Here is a 23,205-nt window from a genome sequence, read left to right on the forward strand (position 1 = left end):
AATACATGCACACAGACAAACACTAGAAGGATGAAAAAGAGACTAACAAAAAGTACTAACAGTGAGAAGAGGAACAGAGGAAGAAGACAGAAACAAGAGTGCAACTTTTGGCATCAGCTCTTTACTGAGTTTCAACTTATAATGTGAAAGTCTTTTGTATTCTAAAATGATTTAACTTAAAATATACAAATGTAAATAAATACTATAAAAAATAAAAACTGCTGAAAGCAGTGGCTTCTGGGTCTTAGTATTCAGAAGGAAGGGGGAGCAGGGTAACTGCTTTGCAATAAGCCTTGTGTACTATAAGACTTCATATATCATGTACATGTACTACTTGGATTAAAGAAAATTTTGTGTAAATGTCAGAAAGAAAATTTTGTATAATACAGTGAAGAAAACCTCACAAAAATCAGCTCTTGAACACTCAACTAAAAAAAAAAAAAAGAAAATCTTATAAACAATCCTCTAATGTTGCTGTATATTCTTACCCTGATTGTTTATTTTGCATAATTTTACTTGTTGCTGATTTCTAAGTATGTGGGCTCTTGACAGAACAGACGACAAAGCCACCATGAGTTAGGGAAAATAATGGTGATGAAACCAAGTGCCTGTCTAGGTGGTTTTCAAGTGTGAACACGCACAAGAATCACAGCAGCTGCTTGTGAAAGTTTGGACTCTAAGGTTCCATCCCCAGAGGATGTGATTTATTAGAGCTGGGAAGGGCGCTCAAGATACGGTCTTTTCAACATACACTCAGTCATGCTAATTCAGCTCCTCACAGCAGCAGTGGCAAACAGCTGATACTGCACTGGAAATCAGGGTCCACACGGAGCCAAGTGAACAAAATCAAAATGTTCCTCTATCTATAGACGATGCTTAGGTTTTAAGTGAGGATAAGATGAAGAATATATTATGTGTATGTTTACATTAAATTTTAAAATCACCACTGCTTTTCAACATGGGGTTTTTTATTTCAAACACATATTCCATACTTCATTCACTAGTAACCTAGTATTTTCCAATTTTCCTTTGCATACTGGGTAATGAAGTCTTTATCTCTTTAGCTAATCTCATCAGATGGCAAAGTGAAGTTGCTCAACTGTGTCGAACTCTTTGTGACCACATGGAACTGTAGCCTGCCAGGCTCCTCTATCCATGGGATTTTCCAGGCAAGAATATTGGAGTGTGTTGGCCACTTCCTTTTCCAGGGGATCTTCCCAACTCAGGGATCTAACCCAGGTCCCCCACATTGCAGGCAGATTCTTTACCGTCTGAGCCACTAGGGAAGCCCCTCAGATCGGCAAACACTTTGCGAAAGAAAACACATTCCTTTCAGAGAGAGTTCAAAAAGTTCATGGAGTTTGTGTAGTGTACAAATGTCTATGAATGCTGCTTAACTAAATCCTCTCATCACACTCAAAACCAAAGCATCCACGTGAGGAAGAATGTTGAGAACCACTACCAGACCAATGCTCCAGTGCTAGGGAACTATCTTTCAAAAGACAGTACAAGATGACTAAACGAATTAACGAAAACCACTTCAGCAACAATGTTTTGAAAATTCACTGTTGACAGAATTATTTAATTACACTTCTACTTTTCTTAAATATACTCTATCAACGAACGGATTGTGTTTCAAGCTCTGCTTTATCAAACTCCAAAATACTGTCAGTTAAACACTTACTTGGTGGTTCGGTAAGTATATTTATAGGTGACTTCTCGAGAAATCTGCCTGGCCAGGGCAAAAAGCTCATCTCTTCTTGTCAGCAGGGCATTATCCTTTACACAGAGCTGAGCGGCTGCTTCATTAACGGTGAGCTGCGTTTCAAAAGTTTCACAAGTTATAAGCATTTTTATTTCATCAATGTAGAAAATGTTTCACTTAAGAATATAAAAATGTCACATCATTATGTAGTTAGATCACAATTTATGAAAATCAGAATACCCTTTACTCCTAATTAGTCTTACTGCCTAATTTCAGAAGAAAATCAAGTCACCTACACCTCTCAGAACTCAAACTAATCAAAACAGTCATCTTGGTTTTATGTATTTACATGCTTTATTTATTTTTAAGTGTAAGAATTTATGGAAAATAAGCAAAATAAAAAGTTAAAAAATGTTCTGCATCTTTTTTTGTTTATAAGAAACCAAGGGATCTGATTATACAATATGGTGATAATATTTCCTTAACTAAAACAGAATATATCTCAAAATATACAAGCAGTTCATGCAGCTGAACACCAGAAAAATAAACAACCCAATCCAAAAATGGGCCAAAGAACTAAACGGACATTTCTCCAAAGAAGATATACAGATGGCTAACAAACACATGAAAAAATGCTCAACATCACTCATTATCAGAGAAATGCAAATCAAAACCACAATGAGGTACCATCTCATGCTGGTCAGAATGGCTGCTATCCAAAAGTCTACAAACAATAAATGCTGGAGAGGGTGTGGAGAAAAGGGAACCCTCTTACACTGTTGGTGGGAATGCAAACTAGTACAGCCACTATGAAGAACAGTGTGGAGATTCCTTAAAAAACTGGAACTAGAACTGCTTTACTACTACTACTACTAAGTCGCTTCAGTTGTGTCCGACTCTGTGCGACCCCATAGACGGCAGCCCACCAGGCTCTGCTGTCCCTGGGATTCTCCAGGCAAGAACACTGGAGTGGGTTGCCATTTCCTTCTCCAATGCATGAAAGTGAAAAGTGAAAGTGAAGTCGCTCAGTCATGTCCGACTCTAGCGACCCCATGGACTGCAGCTTACCAGGCTCCTCTGTCCATGGGATTTTCCAGGCAAGAGTACTGGAGTGGGTTGCCATTGCCTTCTCCGAGAACTGCCTTATGACCCAGCAATCTCACTGCTGGGCATACACACCGAGGAAACCAGAATTGAAAGACACATGTGTACCCCAATGTTCATCGCATCACTGTTTACAATAGCCAGGACATGGAAGCAACCTAGATGTCCATCAGCAGATGAGTGGATAAGAAAGCTGTGGTACATATACACAATTGAATATTACTCAGCTATTAAAAAGAATGCATTTGAATCAGTTCTAATGAGGTGGATGAAACTGGAGCCTATTACACAGAGTGAAGTCAGTTAGAAATAAAAACACCAATACAGTATATTAATGTACATATATGGAATTTAGAAAGATGGTAACGATGACCCTATATGTGAGACAGCAAAAGAGACACCGATATAAAGAACAGACTTTTGGACTCTGAGGCAGAAGGCAAGGGTGGGATGATTTGAGAGAATAGCATTGAAACATATATATTACCATATGTGAAATAGATCACCAGTCCAAATTCGATGCATGAAACAGGGCACTCAAAGCCGGTGCACTGGGATGACCCGGAGGGATGGGAGGGGAAGGGAGATGGGAGGGGGGGTTTGGGATGGGGGACATATGTACACCCGTGGCTGATTCATGTCAATGTATGGCAAAAACCACTACAATATTGTAAAGTAATTAGCCTCCAATTAAAATAAATTAATTTACAAAACTGAATATACATCATCTGATAGATATTTTTAAATGTGAACTGACATGAAAATTCTTAGGAAGGAATAAAAAGTAAATGATATTCATTAAATATTTACAAAATCACTTAGTAAAAGATAATGAAGTATTATCACACACAAGGGCTAAAAAGGAAAAACAAGGTCTTGGAATTACCAAATCTCTAAGATTGAGATTGTTGTTGTGTAGTTACTAAGCTGTGTCTGACTCTCTGTGACCCCATGAACTGCAGCACACCACGATTCCTTGTCCTTCACTATCTCCTCGAGTTTGTTCAAACTCATGTCCATTGAGTCAGTGATGCAATCCAACCATCTCATCCTCTGTCACCCCCTTCTCTGCTTACCCTCAATCTTTCCCAGTTATCCAGGTCTTTTCCAATGAGTCGACTCTGCATCAGGTGGCCAAAGTGTTAGAGCTTCAGCATCAGTCCTTTCAGTGAAAATTCAGGGTTGATTTCCTTTAGGATTGACTGGTTTGATCTCTTTGCTGTCTAAGGTACTCTGAAGAGTCTTCTCTAGCACCACAGTTTGAAAGCATCAATTCTTCTTTATGGTCCAACTCTCATATCCATACATGACTACTGGAAAAGCCATAGCTTTAACTATACGGACCTTTGTTGGCAAAGTGATGTCTCTGTTTTTTAATACACTGTATAGGTTTGTCATAGCTTTTCTTCCAAGGAGCAAATGTGTTTTAATTTCATGTAATTCTACTCTTTTATCTAAGTGTTAAATATTGCCAATATAGAGTTGCTCATTGACCAAACACCAGTTCTAAAAATTTAAGTATCAAATGTTATCCTAAACTCCAAGTCTATAATTTGCTTAATAGACTAGAAAATGTTTTTTCATATAATTTTGTCAATTTAAATAGATGTAAGAAACTGCCAAGGGGTATATCAGACTTTTTTAAAAAGCAAGAAACCCATTCCAGGCATGATTGACAGCAAACTGACAGGATTTGAAGGCAGAGAGGTGTAGGAGTCTGCTGCATCACTTACCAGCTGTGTAATTTTGGACATGTAAAAACGTCTCAGAGCCTCAGTTTTCTCTGAGGCAAAACAGGATAATATCACTACCTCCAAGGACTCTAAGAAGTGAGAAGGCACACTTGCCACAAAGTTGGTTTAGTATCGATTCTCATTCTCCTCTGATAAGGAATCAGGCATTTACTCTTCCTCCCGACCCAGACATCCCACTTTATTCACAATAATTTTTTTAAAAAAGTTTTGAAAAGAGAAGCAAAAGAAAACAAATGCAACATGCATTCCATCCAGAATGACTATTAATATTTTTATGCATATTATTCCAATATTCCTTTGTGTACATACATGTGAACACAGGTGTATAACCTCCTTTCCTTCACTTAACATATGCTGTATTTTTACTTTTTTATGTTAAGGCAGAGACTTGGCTTGTCAGTCTCTGGTATGGGTTGTGAGCTTAATAAATACTGACTAATGAATGTATTTAAGTATTCTTTACATTGTAATTTTTACTACCTAGACACACAAATCACTGCAGATGGTGACTGGAACCATGAAATTAAAAGGCGCTTATTCCTTGGAAGGAAAGTTATAACCAACCTAGACAGCATATTAAAAAACAGAGATATTACTTTGCCAACAAAGGTCTGTCTAGTCAAAGCTACGGTTTTTCCAGTGGTCATGTATGGATGTGAGAGTTGGGCCATAAAGAAAGCTGAGCACCAAGGAATTGATGCTTTGAACTGTGGTGTTGGAGAAGACTCTTGAGAGTCCCTTGGACTGCAAGGAGATCCAACCAGTCCATCCTAAAGGAAATCAGCCTGGAATATTCATTGGAAGGACTGATGCTGAGTTGAAATTTCAATACTCCGGCCACCTGATGTGAAGAACTGACTCATTTGAAAAGACCCTGATGCTGGGAAAGACTGAAGGCAGGAGGAGAAGGGGATGACAGAGAATGAGATGGTTGGATGATATCACCAACTCGATGGACATGAGTCTGAGTAAGCTCCGGGAGTTGGTGATGGACAGGGAAGCCTGGTGTGTTGCAATCCATGGGGTTGCAAAGAGTCGGACATGACTGAGTGACTGAACTGAACTGAATGCTTGTAATATGGCTACTAGCAATTAAGGCCAGGTTTCTTATTTTAAACCCATGGCTGAATATAAAAGCATAATAGGAAGAAATTATTTTCAGCCTTCTCCCTCCCATCCTAAAGAATCATCAGTAGATCAATTTCTTCCCGAAGTGCTTTTGATAAGCACAATGTTACAGGAGCAAAAAGTAAAATATACTTCAAAGAATAATTTCCTACATAAATTAACTTCAATTGCAGCTTAGTGGTAGCTACAATGACTTTTAAATATCCTTTTCGAGTTGCTTGTTATGTAGCTGGTTCTTTTTTGTGCTCATAAACCTAAGTAAGTATGGAGAAATTCTAACTGTCAGTAAGATATTTTAATTGACAACATTTCAGAGGTACAAGCTCATGCACAACCATAGATAACAACTTTTCAACATAAATTAAAAACAGTGTTCTAGTATTCCTTCCATCATCCTACCAGAAACCAAGAAAAACAAACAGAACGCAATCTCTGTAAACTGAATTCAGGCTCCAACAGACCAAAAAACTATACTGAACTCCCCAGGCCCTCAGAGAGCCTTCTGGCAGAAAAACCGAAGCTAGAGAAATAACCGTAGCTCACTCCAAGTTGTAATAGGAAGCCAATTCATCAAGCTTTCCCCTCAAAAATGTATTTTCTGTAACTATCTTCTAGATTTCATAATCCTCGTTGCTAATAATTAAATCAGTAACAATGATGCATTAAAAAAAAAAAAAAAGTTCTCCAAAACCAGTAGTTAAGTCACTGAAGCACCAAGCTAGCTTTTTAAAAGTTCTAAGTTTCTAATTTTGTTAGAAGTATAAAATAAGATAGTCTCCCTCATTGGTTTACTTACTTCCTCCACTTCCTACTTTCATAGCTAAAAATACCAAAATTCCATTCATATCTTTGTGAAAAGATTTCTTAAAGTTAGCCTTCTATTATTTATAACTAGATTTTAAAACTGTCTTTGCTGGGAGTATTTAAAATGATAATCTTTAACAATCAAATGAGTGTGACTTTCAATTAAGCTTCACATAAGTGTTAGCATAAAACTACAACATGAAGGCTAGGTAACAGGGAGGCTCAGAGGGCAATCAAGACTTTCATTTCCAGCACAGGGAGGGCTATGTACCATGCCTGGCCCTTCTCACATTTCTCACAGGAAAAATGTTGACTAAAATAGAAAGAAAAAATATCTTTACATTAATAAGCCAGCAAGACAGTAAGAACTACTGAAGCCAAAATGAATGAAGACCATATCTCAAAAGACTAAGCTGAGGACAGATGTCAAACCAGATGAACTTGAGCTTCGATCTTCACCGCCTTCTTAGGCTGCTGAGCGTGGGGAGAGAGTGAGAGAAATACGCCAGAACCCATCAAAGGAGAGGCTGAAGAGTCAAAGACCTTTCCTCCACAAAGGTGAAAAATAATACGAAAGTACTACAGCGAAATGTAAGACAGAATCAGAAATACACCTGTTCACGGTCCCCCCTTGCCCACCGGGAAATGCAAGGAGAATTACCTGTCCTGAACTTTATTACTAATTAGGAGAGAATTTTATAAACCCAAATCAGCTCTTCACATGGATTTTCAGCCCTAATTCACACCAACAGCCTGAGAATTCACTTTCATGGGGCTCCAGAGTTGTAGTGTGTGAAGTACAGGTGCCTGGTAGAAGCAAAAACAAGAAACCTCTAGGAGAGTCCATTTTCTTCCTAACTCTCAAAACATTCCCACAGTTTCAAGAAATATGAGCTCATAGAAATCATTAAACAAAGAAAGAAGGAGTCAAAAGTAAAAACCAGCAGACAGACCCTCAAGGACTTCATTTAAAGAGATAAAAGGAGTTGCAAATATGACTAAAAGAGTAATATAGTAAAAATGACCAAGAAAAATTGAGAAGTCAGAAGGAGAGAAGAATTAAGGAGGAAGAAGAATTGGGGCATAGGAAAAAAAGACGTCTAAAGCAGACAATAGTCACCTAACCACTGGCTTCTAAACACAATGAAAGCTAAAGGCCAAGGAAATGATACTTTTGATTACGAACAGAAAGTAAATGACAATATAGAATTAGATACCCAAAATGAGTAGCAATTAAGAATGAAGGCAAAGCTACTGGAGGAGGTGATGCAATTCCAAATGAGCTATTTCAAATCCTAAAAGATGATGCTGTTAAAGTGCTGCATTCAATATGCCAGCAAATTTGGAAAACTCAGCAGTGGCCATAGGACTCGTTAGTTTTCATTCCAATCCCAAAGAAAGGCAATGCCAAAGAAGCCAAACTACTGTACAACTGTGCTCGTCTCACACGTTAGTAAGGTAATGCTCAAAATCCTTCAAGCCAGGATTTAGCAGTATGTGAAACGAAAACTTCCAGATGTACAAGCTGGATTTAGAAAAATGAGCAGAACCACAGATCAAATTGGCAGCATCTGCTGGATCACAGAAAAAAGCAAGGGAATTACAGAAAAATATCTGCTTCACTGACTATGCTTAAAGCCTTCGACTGTGTGGATCACAACAAACTGTGGAAAATTCTTAAAGAGATGCGAATACCAGACTACTTTATCTGTCTCCTGAGAAATCTGTATGCAGGTCAAGAAGCAACAGTTAGAACTGGACATGGAACAACGACTGGTTCAAAATTGGCAAAGGAGTACATCAAGGCTGTATATTCTCACTATGCGTATTTAATTTATATGCACAGTACATCATGAGAAATGCTCGGCGAGATGAAGCACAAGCTGGAATCAAGGTTGCCGGGAGAAATATCAGTAACTTCAGATATGCAGATGCCACCACCCTTATGGCAGAAAATGAAGAGGAACTAAAGATAAAGAGCCTCTTGATGAAAGAAGAGTGTGAAAAAGCTGATTTAAAACTCAACATTCAGAAAACTAAGATCATGGCATCCAGTCCCATCACTTCATGGCAAATAGATGGGGAAACAGTGGAAACAGTGCCAGACTTTATTTTCTTCAGCTCCAAAATCACTGCAGATGGCGACTCCAGCCATGAAATTAAAAGACACTTCCTCCTTGGAAGGAAAGCTATGACCATCCTAGACAGCATATTAAAAAGCAGAGATATTACTTTGCCAACAAAGGTCCATTTAGTCGAAGCTATGGTTTTTCCAGTAGTCATGTTTGGATGTGAGAGTTGGACCATAAAGAAAGCTGAGCGCCAAAGAATTAATTGATGCTTTTGAACTGTGGTGTTGGAGAGGACTCTTGAGAGTCCCTTGGACTGCAAGGAGATCCAACCAGTCCATCCTAAAGGAAATCAGTTCTGGAAGGACTGATGCTGAAGCTGAAACTCCCAATATTTGGGCCACCTGCTGCGAAGAACTGACTCATTGGAAAAGACCCTGATGCTGGGAAAGACTGAAGGCAGGAGGAGAAGGGGATGACAGGATGAGATGGTTGGATGGCATCACTGACTCTATGGACATGAGGTCCAGAAGTTGGTGATGGACAGGGAAGCCTAGCGTGCTGCAATGAATGAGGTAGCAAAGAGTTGGATGTGACTGAGCGACTGAACTGAACTGAGAAAAGCTTTTGTATACATATATATATATAAATATGTACAACAAATATATTTTAGAAAACATTTTTTCCTAACTAAAAAATTATGACATTTTGGTTCCACTTGTTTGACTCAGTATGAATAAAATGCTAGATTTCTAATTAAAAAATAGATATGCAACAAAGGTCTACTGTATAGCACAGGGAACTATAGTCAGTATCTTGTAATAACTTACGATGGAAAAAATTTCAAAAATAATATATCTGTATTTGTATAACCAAATCACCTTGTGCTGTACCTGAATCATAAGTCAACTATACTTTAATAAAAAATATATATATTAAAAAAAATCAAGATGCACAGTCTGGAAATGGGGCAGATGATTTGTAGTAAGAAAATAACTCTTGAAAATATGCTGCCTCAGATGTATACCCATCAATATCTCAGTACTAATACAGCCAATATCCTCCTCTTCTACCCAAACTTACTGCCACATTTCAAGTGAGATTTATCTGTTGTCAACCCAAGAAAATAAATTGCTTTACTATTAAAAAAAAAAAAAACACTCTCTCCTTGGAAGGAAAGCTATGACAAACCTAGACAGTGCATTAAAAAGCAAAGAAATCACTTTGCTGACAAAGGTCTGTGTAGTCAAAGCTATAGTTTTTCCAGTGGTCATGTACAGATGTGAGAGTTGGACCCTAAAGAAGGCTGAGCACCGAACAACTGATGTGTTCAAACTGTGATGCTGGAGAAGACTCTTGAGAGTCCCTTGGACAGCAAGGAGATCCAACCAGTCAATCCTAATGGAAATCAACCCTGAATATTCATCGGAAGGACTGATGCTAAAGCTGAAGCTCCAATACTCTGGCCAACTGATGCAAAGAGCTGAGGCACTGGAAAAGATTCTGATGCTGGGAAAGAATGAGGGAAGGAGAAGGGGGCAACAGGGGATGAAGTGGTTGGAGGGAATCACTGACTCAATGGATACGAGTTTGAGCGAATTCCAGGAGATAGTAACAGACAGGGAAGCCTGGCATGCTGCAGTGCACAGGGTTGCACAGAGTCGAACACAACTTAGCGACAGAACAACAATAACAACAAAAATGAGGGCAGAATGAAGATATTTTCCAATAGGGTAGGCAAGGAGAGAGTCTGCCTACAGTAGGTCTTCATTAAGAAAATTCCAGATAACGCACTTCAAGCTAAAGGACCCTAGTTCCAGATGGTAAACATGAAATATGAAAAAGGGGAAGGGAAGAAATACAAAATAAAGGAAATAAATTCAAAACATCAGTCACTGTAATAAATTTACATGGACCAAATGTTTGCATTAAAAGACAAAGAATGTAATACAGGATTTTTTAAAAACCCAACTATCAGTATTTACGAGAGATATATCGAAAACACAGATTCAGAAAAACCAAAGTAAAAGGATGGAAAAAGAAGTAACAAGCAATTAGTAACAAAAAGAAAGCACATGTATTAATATCAACACAAAAAATTTAAAAAAATGCATTATTAAAAAATCAATAAGGCCACTACATAATTCAAAGAGAAACAGACAACTCCACAATCAAAGTAGGTGATTTTAACACACAACTCAGTTACTGATAGAGCAAGCCGACAAAATAATAAAAGATTCAGTCTACAGAAGTTTTGAATAACAGACCTAAAAAGCTTGTTAAAACAAACACACACAGAACACTCTAACAACAACTGCAGAAGCACATTTAAAACACTGACCACATACGGGGCCATAACTAATATCTCTCCATATTTTAAAGGGCTGTTGCTGCTGCGGCTGCTGCTAAATCGCTGCAGTCGTGTCCGACTCTGTGCGACCCCATAGACGGCAGCCCACCAGGCTCCCCGGTCCCTGGGATTCTCCAGGCAAGAACACTGGAGTGGGTTGCCATTTCCTTCTCCAATGCATGAAAGTGAAAAGTGAAAGTGAAGTTGCTTAGTCATGTCCGACTTTTTGCAACCCCATGGATTGCAGCCTACCAGGCTCCTCTGTCCATGGGATTTTCCAGGCAAGAGTACTGGAGTGGGGTGCCATATCATGCAAATCATGTTCTCTGATCACAATGTAATCAGTTAGAAATCATTAGGAAAAAGATCTAAGGAAAAACCTCTCATATTAGGAAAAAAAAAAAAACTTAATAATTTGTGAACAGAAAGCATAAATAAAAAAGAGAAATAATCAGAATTGAAACCTTTGGGAATAATGCTAATTCAATATATAGTGAGAATTCATGGCTTTAATTGCTTACATTAGAAAAGAACAGCTGAACATTAATGAACTCAGGATAAAATGTAAGTTAGAACAATAAACTATACGAAAGCAGATATAAACAAACACAACATTAACTACAAAGATCAATTAAGCCAAAAGTGCTTCCTAATAAAGAAGTGGGAAAGCTTTTCTGTAAAAGGTCAGATAATAATATTTTAGGCTTTACAGGCCAGTCTGTGTCACAACCACCCAACCCTACACTGTAGCTCAAAAGCAGCCACAGATAATGCATAAACAGAAAGGCATGTCTGTATTCCAAAGAAAGTCTATCTGCAAAATTAGGAAGTGGGCAAAATGTTGCCCACAGGCTTTGGTCTGCAGATCCCTGAAAAGATTAATATAACTGACAAATCTCTGGCAAGACTGATCAGGGGGAAAGAGACAAAGGTACAAACAATATTAGGTTTTAAAAACTATAAACTATCCCAGTAAGTTTGAACACTTAGATGAAATGGACAAATTCTCATTTGTCCATTTATCAAAAGTGACTCAAGAAGTGACACTAACCTAATAGCCCTATAATCTACTTTTTAAAATGATCAAAAGGAAATATCCAGCATTTCTTTCAAGTATGAGATGTTGAAATTGTTCCGCTCAAGCTGAAGAGTTCAGAATAAAGCATTATAACTACTAGCAGTATGTTGAGGTCTCCCAGGTCCCCTGATTTGACAATCCCCCTCTCTCAAAACTAAAACTGTTGGGCTTCTCTGACACCCTCAGCCTTGCCTTCTCAACATTACGGCGGGAGCTGACCTAAACCATGGCCTATGTATTCCATGGGCCTGGGTCCTTGTTTTTGCAATCTCCTTAGCACTCCAGTTTCTGCAGCATTTCCATTACACCTACAACTTATCCACTGACTCTACCTTCTCTTTTTCTCCTTCCTGTCTTTGAGTTCCAGAGCTCTCTGGCTGGAAGTTGCTATCTGCTGACGAGCATTCTCTATAATGCCGACTTGTCTGTGTGCTCCTATCTCTGAATATTACAAGCCCCTCCATTCTCCATGACCTTGCTAGTCTCAAGTTTCGGTTTCTCTCTCTCTATTTACTGCTTTAAAGATTTGATGCACTCTGCTTACCTAGTTACCACATACTCTAGCAACACGTTTGGGCAGATGGAACTCTGCCCGCCTGGACCTCTTTGTAATCCTGCTCCTGGGTTCGTCCCTTGGCACCTGCCCCACACCAGTAACTAGTTTGGTTCTAGGCCGCAGCCTCTGCATTATATGTTCATGGTCTGACTCCTACCACCAGGCTACACCTAGCCATGTTCTAAGACCAGCACCGATTCTCTAGCTTTAAAAAAGGTGTCTGTAACAATGACTCATTCTACAATTCTCTACAATAAAATGTAATGAATTATAAATTTTACAAGTATACTGGGAAACAAGTACAAAATGCATATAAAAATGAGAATTTTATGTACTCGTGAGTTGAAAATTATTTTTCAGGTATAGATAACTTCCTGATGTTCATCTACTTGTGACCTACTTATATGTCTTCAAAGATTAAAAGAACAGTGTCCACAGAGTTTGTAATACTATACACAGGGTCAGAAATACTACCAAAAGTGGATTAAGAATAAGTCATATTTTTCCTTATTTAGAAATTGAGGACAAACTAATAACCTTCTTTAGTCTTAGGAATTTAGAAAAACTCAAGTCTTTCTCTCATTTTAAACAGTCAAAAAAAAAAAATGTGGAATTATCACAATACCTAAATGGTACACTTGATGGTAGCTTCTTTAATTCCCTCAGGATTTCATAATTTCTATTAAACTCTTGGATGGTTACTAGTTTGAAGAGAGTGCTCTGATGCATAAACTTCTATCCTAAAATATATTATCGGACCAGATTCACACACTTGACTTACAAATAATAAGTGGTCTAAGTTAAGTTTCAAAAACACAGGCCACATTTTCCAAAGCTCCACCCCCACATCTCCACCTACTGGCACTCATTTTGATTGTTTCCTTCTTTTGGGAAACCCACAATGGTCTCATTACTTAAATACCACCTGTGCCTATTTATTCAAAGAAGCAAAGCGCCCCTTAGGAAAAGTCAAGTGTGAAATAATTCATTTTGGACTTTTTTAAAAGCAGGTTAGGAATTTTTAAAGTGAGATCGATAGGGTTTATTAAAGTCATCTCTGTAACATACTTTTGCTTTAATAAAAATACAGGCCCTTGACTGTGCTTCATCTGCCATATTTAAAAACTATATGAAAGCTGGATTAAAGCGTGAGCCGGAGGCTGCCAACACGCCTCGCCCTTGTTCCCTACTATAGCAGCCTTCAGTAGACTCCTCTGCATCCCGTCACAGGTAATAATAGTGTCAAAGCGTAGCTGAATTATAACGCCACTTGTATTTTCTACATCTATCCACAAGTTCTTGTGAATTCATTATTGTATGCCAACAATACACAACAATTACACAAGGACATGCCCAAAGGAGGTCAAATCACAGAGTCCCTGTGACTACTTTTGCTAACCAATTCTCTCATATTAAGCATCAGTAGACATTCACATCTACAACAATTTAAAAATATCAGATGGTGAAACTGCTGAAAAGAAGATTAATATATAAAAATCGGCCAGTGATAGTAATTTAAAAAGGAAACAATTTCATTTACAATTATATCCCCTTCATATCTTACATATTCATGTATCCATACAAGCAAAATAAATGTAAATGTTTATAATACAAACATTTAATATACACATATATAATATACAGTATTTGGCCTAACAAGAAATGTTCAAAACTATGAATAAAGAACTAAAAAATTACAGAAAAATATAAAAGAGCTAAGTAAATGCACATACTATGTTACTCTATGGGAGTTTTCATTATTGTAAATATATCATTTTCCCCCCAATTAATCTATACCTTTAGGGCATTTCTAATCAAACACCAACAGAAATTTTGGGGAAATTTGACAAATACACTAAAAATTTCATTTGAGAAGGAGAAATGTGTAAGGTTACCTAAAAAAAAGAAGCTACAAAAGAATACTATTGAAGAGGCACTTGCCTTTCCATATATAAAATATACTGCTTTGCTACAGTACCTGAAGTAACTTCATACCAGTGAAAGGAACAGAGAATCAGATAAATGAAATGACACAGGACAAGATCAATGACCATTACTACACAGAATTAAATTTCCACATGGCAACCAGTCTACAAGGTCAAAGGATAAATGATAATCTGGAAAAATATTTACAATCTAAGACAAAAAGTTAATATACTTACAATATAAAAGTTTTTAACAATATTTTAAAGGTAAGACAACTCCAACATTAAAACAAAGGATATGAATATAAAATTGGATGTCTATTAACCATAAGAAAAGATGCTCTTCCTCAATAATAAAAGTTACTTTGAGCAATGAAAATTTTTCTTAGACTGACAAAAATTAAAAATGACTAATGCAATATTAGCAAGAGTGTGGAAAAATAGACAGTTGCATATAATAATGATAAAGAAAATATAAACTGTTCTAGCTTTTTTAGAAGGCAATTAAGGACTATCTAGTCAAGGCTATGGTTTTTTCTCTGGTCATGTATGGATGTGAGAGTTGGACTGTGAAGAAAGCTGAGTGCCAAAGAATTGATGCTTTTGAACTGTGGTGTTGGAGAAGAGTCTTGAGAGTCCCTTGGACGGCAAGGAGATCCAACCAGTCCATTCTGAAGATAAGCCCTGGGATTTCTTTGGAAGGAATGATGCTAAAGCTGAAACTCCAGTACTTTGGCCACCTCATGCGAAGAGTTGACTCATTGGAAAAGACTCTGATGCTGGGAGGGATTGGGGGCAAGAGGAGAAGGGGCCGACAGAGGATGAGGTGGCTGGATGGCATCACTGACTCGATGGACGTGAGTCTGAGTGAACTCCGGGAGTTGGTGATGGACAGGGAGGCCTGCCGTGCTGTGATTCATGGGGTTGCAAAGAGTAGGACACGACTGAGCGACTGATCTGATCTGATCTGAAGGACCATCTACTAAAATATTAAATCTACATATTCATTGGGCCCATAATTTTACATGTTGGAATCTATTCTATAGGAAAACATGTACAAATCTGTAAAGGTGTATGTGCAGAATGTTCATGTCTCACCACATATAAAATTTTTTAAAAATGTAAACAACTTAAGTGACATCAAAAAGTGAATGGTTAAGATAACAGCACATTCACACTGTGAAATATAATGTAACCCATAAACGAATACGGCAGCTCTATATGTAACCACCTGAAAATATACCTGATAGTATACTGTACTTTGAGTATATTATTAAGTTTAAAAAAAAAGAGTTTGGAGAAGAGTGTGTAAAATATGACCCCACATTTGTATATGTAAAGAAAAGTAGCTGGATGTTTACAGATTCCATTACTTCACGTCTTTCTGTATAACTGAATGCTTTTTCAGTGAGTATATACTATTTTTTGTGTTCAAGTACAAGACTGTGGGGAATGATCTTATGTTACTAACATGAAATACTGCATTCAACTGAACATTTTTTTCCAAGGATAATTTATCTCTTTCTTCTAATGGATAAATGGCTATGAATTTTAGCTATGAAACAGCTTTTGTTTAAAAAAGGTAATTTTGAAATGCACTTAATTTTCAAGCATTTATTGAGTACATTAGATTCTGAAGATATAAAAATGAATGAGATATAAGTTCTGCCTTGAAGAATCCCAAAGTATACTGTGAGGGACAGACCAATATATTAAAAAGTACAATAAAGTGTTGAAGTTACTGTGACAGAAGTATGTGTAGGGATAAAAATGAAAAGGAAAGGTCATTCTACTTAGGGGAAAACACACTATAAAAGACTTAAGCTCATGCTTGAGCCTTAAAGATGATGTGTTGGCCAGGCGGACAAGAAAAAGGAAGCAAATGTAAAAGAAATATACATACATGTATTCTTCTACTTAAGCAAAATGTTTCTAGATAGAATGCTACAAAAATAAAATGAGGATTTTTAATATCAAATGTCACACCAAAACAATATTCAAAGCTACAATAATTCTTCTAACATCCATCTAATTTTGTTTTCTATGCTAGCTGAAAATCACTTTAAGTTCTGGTTATTCTTTACAACTTTTTTTTCTAAAAAGTCTACAAAAATGATTTTTAAGTTAGATTTAAAATTTCATTTTTAATTCTTAATTAAAAGACAAACTGCCTTGTAAACGCAGACTTTATGCTTTTACTACTTAAACCAATATTATTCTAAGAGTCACTCTACACTACAATTTTAAAGTTAAACATGTTTGAAATCAACACAGAAATACCTTAACACAATAAATATGGTCTATTTTCACTAAAGAGTTACGTTTTGCTGAACCTAAACGTCTTTAATCCGGGGAGTGTATCATCTCTGCTGTAAACTATTACCAAATTAATCTCTTTAAGAGACATGCACACCACATACACACAAAGCTAAATGTGGGCTTTTTACCTCATGAAGTGTGAGGTGCTTCCCATCCTTCCTCTTCGAGTCGAATCTGCCATATATTGCACTGTATTTTCGAATTTCCTCTTCTTTGTGTGGGTCGTCATCACTCATCTCAAAGATGTGACCGATCATCTTGGCCAACTTCTTGTTGGTTTTCAGCAGCTCTTTCACTTCGTTCAAGTCACTTTTTGGCAGCGTGGGGGCCATGCGCTCCACACACTCGGCTACAGAGAGCGCAGCGGCAGCATCCAGCACCTCGCTACTTTCTTTTGGGGAAGCCGGGGAGCCAAGGTCAGCTGGGGAGAGGCTGTGCTCACTCTCAGTGGCGTGGTGGCCCTGCCAGAGTCGGGAGTCACTGATACTCTGCAGCGCTAAGCTCCCCACCACGTCTGACTTCCCCGGTCCCAAGCTCTGCACGCACGTGGTGGCAGCACACTTGGGGATTTTTAGATGAGGTTCTCGGGAACTGCTGTTCCTTTCATAACTGCTGCAGGATATTCCCAGCCATGTTGGTGAGCCCTCTGGTAACTTATAGATGGGTATGCTACTGACAGGCAGAGACGTCAGTGGCTGATTGAAAAGGCCAGGGTTTGTAACCCAGTCTCTCAAAGCCTTCTGCAGCCTTCTAACATGAAGGGGCTTGCTAGCCATGCCCACGAGTGCCATGATCTCCAGGAACTCCTCTTCTCCAGCTTCACAGAGTTGCTGGACATCATCACCACCTTGTTGGATGAAGGCATCAAAATAAGAAAGCAGGTTGGCTTTTTGTAATATTCTATACAGCTGCAACTCCCCCAGGGTCCTGGGTAAGGCTGCAGCCATCACTGTGGATGGGCTTAACCTGCAAAAAGAAGAGAGGAAACGCTCATCACACTTGCTAAAAACCTTCTTAAGCCTCTTTGTCGGACACTACAGGGTTTAAGATTGCAGTATGGGAAGAGCAAAAAACAAGGAGCATTTGCACAGCAACTGACTGTTACGGAAGCATTCTCTCTATGCTGTGTGTGTGTGTGTGTGTGTGTGTGTGTGTATGTGCGCGCACGCATTCTCTCTATGCTGTGTGTGTGTGTGTGTGTGTGTGTGTGTATGTGCGCGCATGCATGCGCGCGCACTCGGTTGTGTCTGACTCTTGGCGACTCACGGACTGTAGCTGCCAGGCTCCTCTGTCCATGGGATTTTCCAGGCAAGAATACTGGAGTGGTTTGCCATTTCCTACTCCAGGGGATCTTTCTGACCCAGGGATCGAACCTGAGTCTCTTGTGTCTCCTGCATTGGCAGGTGGATTCTTTACCACTGATACCATCTCGGAAGCCTCTCTCTAAGTTATCTTACTCTCCTAACAATCATAATGATCAACAGTCAGTAATAGTTTCCATTTTAAAGGAAAAAAATATAAAGGCTCAAAGATCAGTAATCTGCCTGAGATCTCATAGGTAGCTAAATAGGTCTAGGGACTTAAGCCAAACATGGCTCACAGGACTCTGTATGCTGTATTTTTGAGTATTCACTTTGCTGCTTCCATGGTGTGCACACAGAGAAGTGAAGGATGATAAACTTCTGAAGGAGATAAGAAGTATACTCTGCTACTATGCATGCACTGAATACTTGTGTCAGACCATATGATAAATAGGCACTTAACATTACGTCTCATCCTCACAACAGCCCTGTGAGATAGGTGTAAGTGAAGTCGCTCAGTCGTGTCTGACTTTTTGTGACCCCATGGACTGCAGCCTACCAGGCTCCTCCGTCTATGGGATTTTCCAGGCAATAGTACTAGAGTGGATTGCCATTTCCTTCTCCAGCGGATCTTCCCGACCCAGGGATCAAACCCGGGTGTCCCGCTTTGTAGACAGACGTTTTACTGTCTGAGCCACCAGGGCTCAGTATCACAAGCCAGAAGTACTGCATGCACTGAATACTTGCGTCAGACCGTATGATAAATAGGCACTTAACATGATGTCTCATCCTCACAACAGCCCTGTGAGATAGGTATAGTTAGTTCCTATTTTATAAAGAAAAAGTAGCAAGATTAGTCTTGCAGGCAGATGAGAGATTTCAGTATGAACTAGAATTAATAGGATACAAGGTGGTATATTTAGAAACGGAGAAAAAAGAGGCAGGAAAAATTCAGACAAATAAATGGCAAGACTTGGTGATCACTTAGGTGTAAGTGATGAAAGAGAGGAAACGGTTACCATTTTTTAGAAACACTTTCTGTGGTTCCAGAAAGAGACTAATAGGTGACTATGGGATTACCTAGGCATCAGGGATACATAAAACTAGGGATGTTGGAATTCTCTTTCAAACACACAGCACTAGAGAATGTGGCGCAAAGCATAAAGCTGAAGCAGAGTGGTCCTGTTTGCAAAGTAACAGCATGGAACCTAAGTCTGTCTCAGGGTTCAAGAGAGGACGAAGCCAGTGTGTGTGGAAGAGCCCAAGACAGAGCCAAGGAAGTTATACTTCTAGAGCCCAAGGAAGGCAGAGAAGTCTCCCTTTAAAGAGACAGAACAAGACCCAGCAAAGCACTTCTTGACCTCTTAGCAGTTTTATTGAAAAGTCATTCACAGTTGCCTGGAGACCTCCCACATACATAGAGGAGCTGGCCAAGCACTTCCGTTTAAGAGAAACAAACTTGTAATCAATGCACCTGTAGGATTAAAAGGCTCCTACAGCCCTCTATAGCAAAAATTATAGAAAGCCAAAAGAATGCATACACTGGAAGAAAATGCAAGTACACTCTCAAGAAAGTCAGTAGCAACTGTCAACTGGGAGACTCGGCAAGCTGAGGAACACTGGGAACAGCCCTCAAGGCCAGATCAACAAATCTGGGACTTCTGCTTTACATCATTGGCCAGACTGCTATACAAAATTCTAGTCTCAGTCATCCCGTCCAAGGAGAATGCATTTCCCTACCACCTTAAGGACTGACTCCTGGGAAACCCCAACTCCTGGAACCCCTGTGTCATCCACAGTCTGCTCTCATCAACTACTGACCTCCTCAAATTTTATGGCTCTTTGTAAGTCATGACCTGATGACTTCCCAAGGTATATATTAAAAAAAAAAAATTCAATTTGGGCCCACTAAACTTCTGCTGACAGCCAGGAAATCCCTTGGGGGAGCTTCTGAAAAATATAATTTGCTCGGGTTGCATCTCAGAAGACTCTTGTGATTTGGCAAACCTGGCAAACTACACTGGAAGATCCCTGGTTAGGGCACCCTCTGGGCACCACAAACTCGTACAGCTTTTGGTCACCTTTGTGTTCATGTCATGTTAGTTCTCTGGATAAAAACATCTCTGCACCTTGTGAATCACTCATAAGAGGATTTGTTTTGTCCTCCCACATAAAAGGGAGACTTCTAAGGGAGAGAATTTATCATCCAGCTGAACACTAAGCCACAAAAACAAGCTCTGGGGAGTTACAGACCCAAGTTCAAGTCTATATTGAACAATATTATACCAAATAGAAGGGTTTCTAGAAAGTGTATGAGATAGAGGGAAGGAAACCCATTTTCCCTTCATACACTTAATGCAGTAATTCCACAGGCTTTCAACTCCAGAGTATACACGCACAAAAATATCAATCAGTTCAGTTCAGTTCAGTCTCTCAGTCATGTCCGACTCTTTGCGACCCCATGAACCGCAGCACGCCAGGCCTCCCTGTCCATCACCAGCTCCCGGAGTTCACCCAAACCCACATCCACCGAGTCGGTGATGCCATCCAGCCATCTTATCCTCTGTTGTCCCCTTCTCCTCCTGCCCCCAATCCCTCCCAGCATCACAGTCTTTTCCAATGAGTCAACTCTTCACAGGAGGTGGCCAAAATATTGGAGTATCAGCTTTAGCATCAGTCCTTCCAATGAACACCCAAGACTGATCTCCTTTAGGATGGACTGGTTGGATCTCCTTGCAGTCCAAGGGACTCTCAAGAGTCTTCTCCAACACCACAGTTCAAAAGCATCAATTCTTTGGCGCTCAGCTTTCTTCACAGTCCAACTCTCACATCCATACATGACCACTGGAAAAACCATAGCCTTGACTAGATGGACCTTTGTTGGCAAAATAATGTCTCTGCTTTTTAATATGCTATCTAGTTTGGTCATAACTTTCCTTCCAAGGAGTAACCGTCTTTTAATGTCATGGCTGCAGTCACCATCTGCAGTGATTTTGGAGCCCCAAAAAATAAAGTCTGATACTGTTTCCGCTGTTTCCCCATCTATTTCCCATGAAGTGATGGGACCAGATGCCATGATCTTAGTTTTCCGAATGTTGAGCTTTAAGCCATACATACACATAAATATGTATGTATGCACATACACACGCAAAAGCTTTTTTATAAAAGGGCTGTAACCTTGCAAGATTCATGGTGTCATCAATGACCTCACCACCTATACTCCCCCAAATTATGGAGTAAACTAAAAATTACCTGAGAAAATCTAGAACAGAGTTTTTGAATCTTTTTATAAGCAATAACAAAGAATATATCATGGACAAATATAAAAGAGAAATTTAAGAAGAAGAGAACTCAAAACTCAAACTTAGGCTTTATTCTTCTGAGATAGGCAATGGTTTTAGAAAATATTAATTTTCAATTTTTATCCTTTGTCATTTTTACCCAGGAAAAAAAAAAAAAAAAGGAAACCCCCTAGTTTCCTAAGAGAAAGCTCTTACGTTCCAGTAAGAAAGTAGTTACCATTATTAACATCTCCACAAGGACTGACAAGACCAAGTGTACATTTCCAAAGTCAAGACACCAGATGAAAGATAAATAAGTGAACTATTTAGAGTCCCAGGAGACTTGCTAAAGGCCCACACTTACCGCTGGGAAAGGAGTTTTCTCCCTAAGCTTTATTCCTTTAAGAGCACATTTCAGTTTCTCATAAAGCCTGTTGTGATCATTTAAACATCCACCACTTTATATATTAATTTGATTTAAAAGAAAATTTTTATAAGACAAGATTTTCTGTTTTTACAAACTCTGTGTCTACTCTTGCTTCAACACGAAGGTCAAATAAGTCAAAAGAAAGCTGCATTTCTCCAATCGGAAGTGAATACAAAAGGATTCTAATATAGTGCAACATAACATAGGCAGCTAACAGCACAGCAAGTCTGCTCCGCTGCAAACTCCAGTTACCTGGCCTTTGCAAGAGATGCTGGAACAACCATGCTGAGTCTGACCTTTTTATGAATTCCACAATTAAGAGAAATCAGTTACCCATTTTTACTGCATTCAAAACCTAAACCAAAGGCCTGCTGCCTATATACAGCAAACCTCCACTTGCACCAGCTTAAATGTTCTTCAGTCCAGTTAGTCCCAAAGGAAGAGGAATAAAACAGTGGATTCATTTAAGGCCATTTGTTGTTGTTTGCTATTCAATGATCTATTTCAAATGGTAATAATTTGTTCCAGAACCTTTTAACGACAAACTCACTTTGGCTCCTTCTGGGGTAGGATCAGTCATCTGCCAAGATTTAAACTATGCTAAGTGAAGTAAGGAGCTGGTTTGGCTCCAAAAACTTTACTGGTCAACTCCTGCTTTGTCCTTGAACCAAAACACAGAACTCAGTATAAATATGGGAAATACAATTTCTCTTTCTCCAAGCTGGGATGTGGGGATTTAGGGTTAAGACAGAGGTGTTTAATGGTCACAAGGAAAAAGAAGAACCATTCCTTCAAACCTGCCTCAATCTAGTCCAGGAAGCTTCAGCCTGCCTTCTGTCCCAACTCCTCCATCAAAGCTCCCAAGTAACTACTGAGTGATCACCAGCTTTTCTCTTTAACCTCTCTGCAGTTTGACATCACTCCTTGAAATGCTCTTCACCTGACTTTTTTTACTATGTTATGCTGCCTTCCCTTACTCTAACTGCAGGAATTCTCCAAATTTTTTTATTAGATCCCATTTCTACTATCTTTCCATATTCTCCCCTGATGATCTCTGTCCACTCCTAGGCTTCAATATTACCTATAGCAGACTGACCTCCAAACCGCTATTTGTAGCTTGGACCAGTGGTTCATGAAGTCACTGCCAACTGCTCTCAAATCCAAATGCACACCAAACACTGACTCACACATATACATCTACTTTGCAAAGAAAAAAAAAAGAACTTTGTGATTTAATAAAATCTCACTTAATAGTGTGATCAAATTCAAGTTGTCAAAGTATTCTCCATTGATAAAACACTAAAAGCAAACTTAATGAGTACTTGCTATTTTTTTTTTTTTTAATTTAGAAAGTGATCTTGTGAGAACCCAAATTGTTTTTCTGATAATTCAGCATTTCACATT

General features: G+C 38.8%; 1 protein-coding gene across 4 annotated transcripts in view; it reads right to left on the reverse strand.

Moving 5' to 3' along the window:
• NAB1 (NGFI-A binding protein 1) overlaps positions 1-23,205 on the reverse strand; it is a 49,372-nt gene that overhangs the window by 19,044 nt on the left and 7,123 nt on the right. For 3 of the 4 annotated variants that reach the window (XM_005202200.5, XM_005202199.5, XM_010801793.3), the window contains exons 2-3: positions 16,921-17,758; positions 1,685-1,818 (exon numbers count right to left, since the gene is read on the reverse strand). In XM_005202200.5, the coding sequence (XP_005202257.1) occupies positions 1,685-1,818; positions 16,921-17,739 (953 nt within the window). In that variant the 5' untranslated portion in view covers positions 17,740-17,758. Of the gene's footprint in view, positions 1-1,684; positions 1,819-16,920; positions 17,759-23,205 lie in introns of those variants that run through there. The other variant, NM_001102039.1, reaches the window with a different exon arrangement.

This window comes from Bos taurus, chromosome 2 (genome assembly GCF_002263795.3).
Source record: "Bos taurus isolate L1 Dominette 01449 registration number 42190680 breed Hereford chromosome 2, ARS-UCD2.0, whole genome shotgun sequence".
In the NCBI taxonomy this organism is placed as follows: domain Eukaryota; kingdom Metazoa; phylum Chordata; class Mammalia; order Artiodactyla; family Bovidae; genus Bos; species Bos taurus.